At 37.8% G+C, this 12109-nt stretch overlaps 1 protein-coding gene across 1 annotated transcript; it reads left to right on the top strand.

Annotated features, from left to right (window-relative positions):
• Window positions 1–718: 718 nt before the first annotated feature.
• LOC139985000 (uncharacterized) lies at window positions 719–10747 on the top strand. The gene is made up of 3 exons (XM_071999176.1): window positions 719–1973; window positions 2239–3263; window positions 8420–10747. Exons 1-3 carry the CDS (start codon window positions 1910–1912, stop codon window positions 9827–9829), a joined length of 2499 nt encoding a protein of 832 aa, XP_071855277.1. The 5' UTR covers window positions 719–1909; the 3' UTR covers window positions 9830–10747.
• The last annotated feature ends 1362 nt before the right edge of the window (window positions 10748–12109 follow it).

Here is a 12109-nt window from a genome sequence, read left to right as displayed (position 1 = left end):
ATATTCAGTGCCTGTTTTGAGGGTATTTCTGAGTATGGCCGGTAAGAGATTTGGGGAGATGGAGGTTTACTTATTATTTGCAACTATTTTGCACACTATTTTACAGTCAATATATTTTCTTCGTACTAGTTAAGTACTCACGGTTGGTTATCTTGTAATTCAATGGGTAGGCGATATGAAGCAAGTATTTTGGCCCCTTTGCAGGACAACATCCCATTCTTAAAGGCATTGAAGGCTCGCCCCAAACCGTGTGCCGCGCGCTCTGAAAAAGTTAACTTTCCGTTGCTTGCAAGTGAAGTTTTCTGCTTGTCGCTACAAAATGCAGACAGTAATGAAACGTGATACCTTGTTATCTTTAGCTGGACCTGAGATGTCCATCGCTGTATCGTTTTATTCACTGTGCTGCGGGTATGACCGCATTTGTATGTACTGACAGTACACTAGTGTCCAATTACCGAAGGTAGCCAGTTGTTTGCGTATATTCTGGGATCGATGGTGGTTTTTAACACTTCTGTTACACCTCATTCGAAACTAAGTGAGATAGATTACCGGCATTAGAACACTATGCAGTCAGACTGGCGTGTGTACACATGTGTTTGTTGGGGTTTGGGTTGGTGTGTGCGTCTGTGACAATTGCTTGAGTCTGCAATAGCTCAACAACAGAGTGATGGATATTTGGCGTACTAGCTTTGTAGATATATTTTATTTTATATTTTAAACCAAATTCCAAACGACTGATCAGCTCTCAGCCCCCTTACATCGGGACTGTGACTCAGACCTCAATACTAATTCCATATGATAGGTGATATGATATTAGGCAAGGAACGCTATATCGCCAGGCAAAAAGTCCTATTGTTTTTTGTGAAGGTGATAATAACAGTGTTCAAATGTTATTTACATATCAGATGTTGCCCAAGTTTGCTACTAGTGTAAGATATTCCTGTTTACTCAAGACTGTAAGGGTACATCTACTTATATTCACATTTTCGTAAACTTTACAGGATTTTGTTGAGATAAAATTTAGTTTCGATGCAATATAATCGTTCTCAAAATCGTTGCATGGAAAGTAATTACATCACAGCTATAACTTTTGTATAGCCACGACTCTTTCGCGTTCATACTGGACAGTTCCAATATTAGGAATGGATTGACAGTGAATAACAATAAAGAGCAGCGATATAACTTGGTATGGATTAAGCTCTGGCATATTGTGCAAAGCATATGTTCATGCGTAGTATCTTTTCCCTTTCCGAAGGTCACAGTTTCGATGCAAGCAGACTGGGGCATGTTTAATTTTCGTGCCCATGTTGGGTGACTTTTCTTACTACATTGTGCAATCTTTGTTGTTTTGCGACTTGAACGTTGATACCACTGTCCGTATCTACATTATAAAGTGTTTTGTAAGGTAGTTGTACGACTAGGCAGCTGTTATGGAGACTCTCTAGTGCGACAGAGGTTACATTTTGTACTCTGGATCAATATGGAGAGAGAACAGAGATTTCTTTCACTCACCAGGCATGGGGAAAGATTTTGGAAGCGCGAAAAATTGTTTGTCTGAACTTTGTATTCATTGTCAGTTGCCGTTGGTGTAATTGCGAGCCAGTCGCAGTTAACTTGTTGAAAGCATCCAGGCGTTTCAAGACGATACCTTGTATTCGTACATATAGTAAACTAAGTCTGGCCCAGAGCCGTATACTTCTAAATATAGACAGAGCCGTATATCAAGATTTACCAATCAGCCTACAATTTACAAATCAGACTTCCTTAGCCATGCTATGTTGCAACCTCAATAACTTGTTTGAGTGATGCACGATTATCAAATGTTACCAAGTATTAAAAAGAAATTCGGAAGACAAAACGGATCAACAACAGAAGGTCATCAACCGAGTACAGATCCACGGGAAACAAAATGTTTCAGATTTCCGTGAAGGTGGAACCAGGGTCACCTGTGCACGAGACCACTGTTAATACTGGTAACGGTTCCGCGAAAAGTCTATTGTATTACTATACTAAGTTAGTAAGTAGGCCTGTAAAATAAAACAAAGTAATAACCTTGTAGAAAATATTTTATGGTCAGTGCAAGAACCTTCCTGATCTCATACAAATAATAAGGTTGAGAATAAATCTGATCTGTAGTCCTAGATGAAATATTCTCATTTGAGAAAACTGGAATCACTAAATCAGTTGGTTTTTTGTTGTCATTATTACTGTACACCTCGTTTTTGCTTCTACTCTCAGTATTGCAGGGACTGTCGTCTGGACACATTACTCACCCACATTACCCAGAAATGCAACAGGATGTTAAGAAGGAAGAAAGGGAGTCTGGGGAACCAGTTGATAGCTACTCATGTCATGTTTTATTCAGCCTGGAGGATGAGGCTAATAATGGAGAAGAATTCCCTGATGATGCTAAACAAAATATAGTAAAACCAGAAAATACAGAGATTTGTACACTTAATAGAGAAGAGAATCCTGGTGAAAGTAGTGATGGCAACGAGCTGTTTAGTCACTCTGGAACTGTGGAAAAACATGAAAACACACATGCACGAGAGAGGTTCTATCAGTGTAACTACTGTGACAAAAAGTTTACCCAAGCTGGTAGTTTGAAGAGCCATGAAAGAACACATAAAGGAGAGAAATCTTATCAGTGTAGCTACTGTAAGAAAATGCTTGCTTATGCTGGACAATTGAAGATACATGAAAGAATGCACACAGGAGAGAAGCCTTATCAGTGCAACTACTGTGAAAAAATGTTTGCCCGAGCTGCTTATCTGAAGAGTCATGAAAGAACACATACAGGAAAGAAACCTTATCAGTGTAGCTACTGTAAGACAACGTTTTCTCATTCTGGACAATTGATGAGACATGAAAGAACACACACAGGAGAGAGGCCTTATCAGTGTAACTATTGTGACAAACAATTTACCCAACCTGCTAGTTTGAAGAGCCATGAAAGAACACATACAGGGGAGAAACCTTATCAGTGTAACTACTGTGACAAAAAGTTTTCCCAACATTTTCATTCCAAGATCCATGAAAGAACACATACAGGAGAGAAGCCTTATCAGTGTAAATACTGTAAGAAAACGTTTGCTTCTTCTGGACAAATGAGGGTACATGAAAGAATACATACAGGAGAGAAGCCTTATCAGTGTAACTACTGTAAGAAAACGTTTGCTTCTTCTGGACAAATGAGGGTACATGAAAGAATACATACAGGAGAGAAGCCTTTTGAGTGTAACTACTGTAAGAAAACATTTGCTGTATCTAAAAGTATGAGGAGACATGAAAGAATACACACAAGGTAGACACCTTTAAGCTGTGACACTATTGTAAGAAAGAGTTTGCTGGATCTGGGGACATTAAATAACACTTACAAGAGAGAAGCCTTATCAGTGTAACCACTGTAAGAAAATCTTTGCTGAATTTTGACAAATGAGGAGACATGAACCTGTACAAATACAGGATAGAAGCCTATCAATGTGAATATCGGAGCCAACAATTTGTCTTTATCTGGAGCTCTTAGGTAGCATGTAAGAACACATAGGGAAGAGACAACATTGAGGAGAACAGCCTCATGAATGAACTTACATGTGTTTAGGCACATGAAAGATATCATACAGGAGAGAAACCTTATCAATGTAGTTATATGTGACATAATGTTTGCTCTTGAATTCTGATTCTGTGGTGGCACATGAATTTATACATACAGTACAGTACAGGAGTGAATGTAGCTAAATTATGGAAAAAAAATATTCCATTATTTAGGGTTGTCTGGTAACACATGGAAGAACTAGAACATAAATTTAAAAGATGGTGAGAAAAAGCTTTTAGACAAAAGGAAGGAAAATTACACATGGGAGTTGCATTATCAGTGTCACTTCTTAAAGAAAATCTTTGCTTATCTGGACAATTGAGGAGAAGTGAATACATACCATAGAGAAAAATAAGCAAAGTTTGCTCAATCTGGAAGACACATGGAGGAACACACACAAGAATGAACACTCACTAGAGAGACTGTGGCCCAAATTCTTGGCTCAGTTTGGAAGTTGGAAGGGTAGAGTAAATGGAAAAACACCTACCAGAGCAAAGCCTTAGTAGTTCAGCAATTGGAAAAGACTTCAAAGAATATACACAGGAGAATCATTTAGCACTCATAATATGTCAATACTCTTGTAACATTATGTCTAAATATGAACTTCAGTTTATCAATACAGAGAACTAGTTGTTTTAGTATACCTACTACTGAATGTCATTTTGTTAATCACCAGGGAAATAGGTAAGCACATGAAATATCATGGTGATTTAATATACTCTGTAAAATTCAACTACTTGTTCATGCCCTTATTTCTTGTTCGCATGCCTCTGTGACACAGAGAACTAGTAGTTTTAGTATACCTACAACTGAATGATATGAATTGTTAACCCAAGGAAAATATGTAAGCACATGAAATATCATGTTGAATGTCATCTAATGTTATAGATTTCACTCTTAGTCCACCTTTAATATCCTGGGAACAAATACTGGAAATATTTTTCAATCTATCCCTGGGAGTGTGCTTTCATGTCTGTTTCTTAAATACAGGCATGAGACTCTTCCGCGGAAACGCGGATTTCCTATTTTTTTTTTTTTTTTTTTTTCATTTTCGCGTTTTTTCTCGTAATTCGCGTTTTTTATTATTTTTTTTATTAAATTTTTTATTTTATTTTTTATTTTTTTGCCGAACATGCTGGACTGTGAAGGGAAGAAACACCGAATTTGACCAGTGGTGGAATCAAGTAGCACAAAGCAAGCAAAAAGCCTTTTTTTGGTTCAAAAAATCTAATGGATAAATTATACAAGCAGAAATTCAACACTTTTTTGGCGAGTTACGTGATGTGATAGATTCCATCTAGAGTCCACCATTTTGCATCTAAGCCCTCCTTACCTGACAAAAAATTTCTAAAGGGGAGGGGGACACCCCCTCCCCTTAAACCCCTCCCACAGGACGGCGATGGATAAATTTCAGATTTTTTTCCCCGGCTCAGTCTCATCCCTGTAAATAACAAAGAAAGATAAATTTCCTGTAAAATTTTAAAATGTTTACCATTGTAGACTGGGTGATCTCAGAGGTCACAGGTCATTTGAGGACAAAAGAGATCAAATTCACCATTGAATGTCTTCAAACAAAATATGGAAAGGAATCTTTAAGCCAACTGGCTCTCAGGAGTTCCTTTTGGGTCATTCCGTGTCAAATCACGAACAGCTGTGGTTAGACCGCTTCTATAGGAATTACCAAATTTATTGTGTGCTTGGACCACTATAAAATAAGCATATTCTGAAAATTTCAGTTGCACTGCAGCGTATCTCTTACCACAACCTTGCATTTGGACCAACAGTAGTTATACAGTAGAGCTAATTTATAGTTAACATTTGCATCAAAATGCACCATTTGACCTCTATACCTTGTAGTAATTATTTCTCAAACCACCCAAAGTGAGCCTCGTTAGGGTAGCAATTAACTACCCCTCAATCGTCATTTGTAACAGCTTTATCTGAAAACAACACTGTCCATTAATTAAGGTCCATGCACCACCTAAATCACTCTGAGTAAATTTGGAACCCCCCATGTGGGCTGGGGGTTTTCCCCTCAATTTGCATGTGATGAGTTTTCTTTTACCTCCAAATGTTTTCCTAAACTGTTTGCTTCCTTCTCCCTCCCCTCCATCTCACCTCTCCAGAAAGTTTGGAAATAACATACATACGCACACGACATCACCAACGCAGAGAATACTTTTGCCTTTGGCAAGAAATGAGCATTGAAGTCGGCAATCCATGACGATGCAGATCTCATCTCCAAGAAGAAAGTGATTGTTGGGTTGCATCTGAATGCATCTGCTTACCGTCTTGTTAATAAGCTGGAACCCAGTTTCAATTTGCAGTTTAATTTATAGTTTAGTAGAAAATAATGTTACCTAACCATCACTTTTGTTTCATGCAAGGCATTCAATAATTGGGCCAATTTCACCTCTGTCCTACATTGTTTCAACTTTCAACCTAACCATCAACATCCAAAATGGAATATTCTAGTAATTGTCTTATCGATCTCTACATATTTTGTGTCTTAATGACTTTTTCCTACTGTACATGTTGACAAGCAGAAAATGGCTCAACATCAATTTTTAGGTTTGACCCTTTGACCTCCGAAGTTAGACCTCTTACATCATCAATCAAGCATGCATTATGTTTACAAGACCAGACACCTACCCACCAAATTCAAAATAAATCCGACTTAAGGTCCATGAGTTCACGATCGACACACACTTTCGATAAATTTAGACCACATATGTCCCATTGTTCTCTACATATCTTATAGTTAAATAACTTTTTCAACACATTGACAAGCAAGTACTGGCTAAAACCAAAGTTTTGGAGGTATCTGACCTATGATATCATCAATCACACATGCACAACTTTTCATGGTCAGGTACCTTCCCACCAGTTTGAACTTGATAGGAGTTTGGGTCGAGGAGGGGTATGCCAAACACTTTTTCCACAATTTAGGCCATTTTGAATTTTGACCTTCTACCCTGATCCTAAACACCTAAATCTGTCCTATTTAAAATTTCCTCTTCATTCTCTACATATCGTGTGGTCTAATGCCTTTTACCTACATGCTGAAAAGCAGAAAATGGATAAAAACCAACATTTTGGTTTTTGACCTGGGACCTTTGACCTAAGATGTCATCAGCACGAAGGCACGAGTTTACATGGTCTATCGCCTACCCACCAAGTTTGAACTTGATCAGGCTTACGGTCAAAGAGTTCGCAACACTATTTTTGCTCCCTCATAAACTTCCTCACATTTCTGATGTGAGATGACGAACAATATCCCATCTTCCTAAAGTTCCTATACATGTAGGGAGGTGAGATGATAAGGTGTGCTCCTGACTGTAGCACCTCCTGTTTAGGGTAGTTGCACCTCCTGATTAGGAAAGCAACGCCACCTACGTTCCTTTTGGCGTTCCATAAACTGGTGGATTTTTGGAACTTGCATCGGTCTATAGAAGTGGTTTAACTTTTTAATGTTCTATGGTGCTTTTTGCAAAAGTAATACCATTTGAGAAGTCCATGCAAACTTCTAAGTTATACTTTAGTTATATGTTGCAACTTCAATAACATGTTTTGGTGATGCACGATATTCAATTGTTATCAAGGATTAAGAAGTTCATGAACCGAGTACAGATCCACTGGAAACGAAATGTTTCAGATTTCCGTCAAGGTGGAACCGGAAGAGTCACCTGTGCACGATATCACCGCTTATACTGGTAACAGTTCCGCGAAATGCCTAATGTACTGTATCACAGTAAAACAGTGCATTTTCCCAAGTCCTTGCCCTTGCCTATGTTCAAATTTACAATCTCTTAGCTTGTAGCATAGACAGGAAGTTCCTTCATTATACTTGTCAGAAAGATTACGAACAGTTTGTTTACAAGCCATCAATATCCTCTTCCAACTTCTTAGGCCCAGGAGATCACTCACACTTTGGCTTCCGGTGTAACTTTCTACAACAGAAACCGTACACTTGTCTATGCACCTAATATCAAGTAACCTTCATTATAATGTCGTAGGGTGGTCATTTCTTAGTAGCTTAACCTCTGTTTACTAGGAAGGTAAATATGTGGATAGTGTCACTTCCTGTCCCATCCTCTGTAATCCATTGTCAAAGAATAAATGTTTCTTTCACTAATTGTATTCAGTAGCAGATATCCAGCCAGTTGGAGATCTAGTATACTCTGTTATATTTTACTTCTTGGTTGTATCCTTATTTCTTGTTCATATACTGATGTGACAACTGTACTGAGTAGGCTGAAAAGCTGTAAAGTAAGACAACGAAAGAAAAATAACCATGTGAACAATTTCACATTGATCAGTGCAAGAACCTTCCTGATCACTTACAAATAGCAAGGTAGATAGCAAATTTTATCTGAAGTCCTAAGTGAAATATTCTCATTTAAGTAAAGTGGAATCACTGAACCAGTTTGTTTTTCATTGTCATTATTTAACCTTGTGTTTTCCTTCAAATTCTCAGTATCGCAGGGACTGTCCTCTGGACACATTGCTCACTCACACCACCAAGGACATCAACAGGATGTTAAGAAGGAAGAAAAGGAGTCTGGGGAACCAGTTGATAGCTACTCATGTCATGTTTTATTCAGACTGGAGGACGAGGCAAATGATGGAGAAGAATTCCCTGATGATTCCAAACAAAATATAGTAAAACCAGAAAATACAGAGATTTGTACACTTAATAGAGGAGAAAATCCTGGTGAAAGTAGTGATGGCAACAATCTGTTTAGTCACTCTGGAAGTGTGGAAAAACATGAAAACACACATGCAGGAGAGAGGTCCTATCAGTGTAACTACTGTGACAAAAAGTTTACCCAAGCTGGTAGTTTGAAAAGCCATGAAAGAACACATACAGGAGAGAAACCTTATCAGTGTAGCTTTTGTAAGAAAAAGTTTGCTTATTCTGGACAATTAAAGATACATGAAAGAACGCACACAGGAGAGAAGCCTTATAAGTGTAAATATTGTAAGAAAATGTTCGCTGATTGTGGAAAAATAAGGAGACATGAAAGAACCCACACAGGAGAGAAGCCTTATCAATGTAACTACTGTGACAAAAAGTTTGCACAAGCTACTACTGTGAAGATGCATGAAAGAACACACACAGGAGAGAAGGCTTATCAGTGTAGCTACTGTAAGAAAATGTTTGCTTATGCTGGACAATTGAAGATACATGAAAGAATGCACACAGGAGAGAAACCTTATCAGTGTAACTACTGTAAGAAAGCGTTTCCTGATTCTGGTAAAAGGAGGATACATGAAAGAAGTCACACAGGTGAGAAGCCTTATCAGTGCAGCTATTGTAAGGAAACGTTTTCTGTATCTGCAAGTTTGAGGACACATGAAAATATACATACAGGAGACAGGTCCTATCAGTGCAAGTACTGTGACAAAGACTTTGCTCAAGTTGCTAGTTTGAAGAGCCATGAAAGACGACACACAGGATTGAAGCCTTATCAGTGTAACTGCTGTGACAAAAAGTTTGCTGCATCTCAACAATTGAAGAGACATGTAAGAACACACACAGGAGAAAAGCCTTATCAGTGTAACTATTGTGACAAAAAGTTTACCCAGCCTGCTAGTTTGAAGAGCCATGAAAGAACACATACAGGAGAGAAACCTTATCCGTGTAAATTCTGTAAGACAAAGTTTGCTTATGATGGACAATTAAAGGTACATGAAAGAACACATACAGGAGAGAAGCCTTATCAGTGTAACTTCTGTGAGAAAAAGTTTCCCCAATCTGCCCATTTGAAGCGCCATGAAAGAACACATACAGGAGAGAAACCTTATCAGTGTAACTACTGTGACAAGAAGTTTCCCCAATCTGCCCATTTGAAGTGCCATGAAAGAACACATACAGGAGAAAAACCGTATCAGTGTAGTTACTGTAAGACACAGTTTGCTTATTCTGGACAAATGAGGAGACATGAAAGAACACACACAAGAAAGAAGCGTTATCAGTGTAAATACTGTAAGAAAATGTTTGCTGAATCTGGACAATTGAGGAAACATGAAAGAAGACACACAGGAGAGAAGCCTTATCGGTGCAGCTGTTGTAAGGAAACATTTGCTTTATCTGGAAGTTTGAGGACACATGAAAGAATACATACAGGAGACAGGTCCTATCAGTGCAAATACTGTGACAATAACTTTGCCCGTGCTGCTAGTTTGAAGAGCCATGAAAGAAGACACACCGGAGAAAAGCCTTGTCAGTAAAACTACTGTATGAAAATGTTTGCTGATTCTGGACAAATGAGGAGACATGAAGGTACAAATACAGGATAGAAGCCTATCAATGTGAATATTGGAGCCAACAATTTGTCTTTATCTGGAGCTCTGAGGTAGCATGTAAGAACACATAGGGAAGAGACAACATTGAGGAGAACAGCCTCATGAATGAACTTACATGTGTTTAGGCACATGAAAGATATCATACAGGAGAGAAACCTTATCAATGTAGTTAAATGTGACAAAATGTTTGCTCTTGAAATCTGATACTGTGATGGCGCAAGAAATTATAAATACAGTATAGGGATGAATGTAGCTTATTTGTGGAAAAAATATTCCATTATTTAGGGTTGTCTGGTAACACATGAAAGAACTAGAACATAAGTTTAACTATGGTGAGAAAAAGCTTGTAGACAAAAGGAAGGAAAATTACACATGGGAGGAGCATTATCAGTGTCACTTTTTAAGAAAATCTTTGCTTATCTGGTCAATTGAGGAGATGTGAATACATACCGTAGAGAAAAATAAGCAAAGTTTGTTAAATCTGGAAGACACATGGAGGAACACACACAAGAATGAACACACACTAGAGAGACTGTGGCCCAAATAATTTGCTTAGTTTGGAAGTTGGAAGGGTAGAGTACATGGAAAAACACCTACTGGAGCAAAGCCTTAGTAGTTCAGCAATTGGAAAAGACTTCAAAGAATATACACAGGAGAAACATTTAGCATTCATAATATGTAAATACTCTTGTAACATTATGTCTGAATATGAACTTCAGTTTATTAATACAGAGAACTAGTTGTTTTAGTATGCCTACTACTGAATGTCATTTTGTTAATCACCAGGGAAATATGTCAGCACATGAAATATCATGGTGATTTAATATACTCTGTAAAATTAAACTACTTGTTCATGCCCTTATTTCTTGTTCGCATGCCTCTGTGACACAGAGAACTAGTAGTTTTAGTATACCTACAACTGAATGATATAAATTGTTAACCCAAGGAAAATATATGTAAGCACATGAAATATCATGTTGAATGTCATCTTATGTTATAGATTTCACTCTTAACCACCTGTAAGTTCCTAGGAATAAATACTGGAAATAGTTTTCAGACTATCCCTGGGAGTGTGCTTTCATGTCTGTTTCTTAAATAACAAAGAAATCAATTTCCTGTGAAATTTTAAAACGTTTACCATTGTAGACTGGGTGATCTCAGAGGTCACAGGTCATTTGAGGACAAAAGAGATCAAATTCACCATTGAATGTCTTCAAACAAAATATGAAAAGGAATCTTTAAGCCAACTGGCTCTCAGGAGTTCCTTTTGGGTCATTCCATGTCAAATCATGAACAGCTGTGGTTAGACCACTTCTATAAAAATTACCAAATTTATTGTGTGCTTGGACCACTATAAAATAAGCATATTCTGAAAATGTCAGTTGCACTACAGCGTATCTCTTACCACAACCTTGCATTTGGACCGACAGGAATTATACAGTAGAGCTAATTTTTGGTTAACATTTGCATCAAAATGCACCATTTGACCTCTATACCTTGTAGTAATTTATTTCCCCAACCTACGCACACGACATCACCAACGCAGAGCATACTTTTGCCTGTGGCAAGAAATGAGCATTGAAGTCGGCAATCCATGATGTTGCAGATCTCATCTCCCAAGACAAAAGTGATTGTTGGATTACTTCTGAATGCATGATCTGGTTGCCATCTTTGTTAATAGGCTAGAATCCAGTTTTTTAAGGTGTAGTTAAATTCATAGTTTAGTAGAAAATAATGTTACCTAAGTTCACTTTTGTTTCATGCAAGGCATTCAATAATTGGGCCAATTTCACCTCTGACCTACATTATTGTTTCAACTTTCAACCTAACCACCAACATCCAAAATGGAATATTCTAGTAATTGTCTTTTCGATCTCTACATATTTCGTGTCTTAATGACTTTTTCCTACTGTACATGTTGACAAGCAGAAATTGGCTCAACACCAATTTTTAGGTTTGACCCTTTGACCTCCGAAGTTAGACCTCTGATATCATCAATCAAGCAGGCATGTTTACAAGACCAGACACCTACCCACCAAATTCAAAATAAATCCGACTTATGGTCCATGAGTTCACGATCGACACAAACTTTCGATAAATTTAGGCCACTTTGACCAGGCTACATTGACTTCAACATTGACCTTAACAACCACATAAGTACTAGTTTTAATATTTGTCCCATTATTCATTATATATCTTATAGTT

The sequence above is a fragment of the Apostichopus japonicus genome, chromosome 17 (genome assembly GCF_037975245.1).
Source record: "Apostichopus japonicus isolate 1M-3 chromosome 17, ASM3797524v1, whole genome shotgun sequence".
Taxonomy (NCBI): domain Eukaryota; kingdom Metazoa; phylum Echinodermata; class Holothuroidea; order Aspidochirotida; family Stichopodidae; genus Apostichopus; species Apostichopus japonicus.
This window is presented reverse-complemented; position numbering and strand designations above follow the sequence as displayed.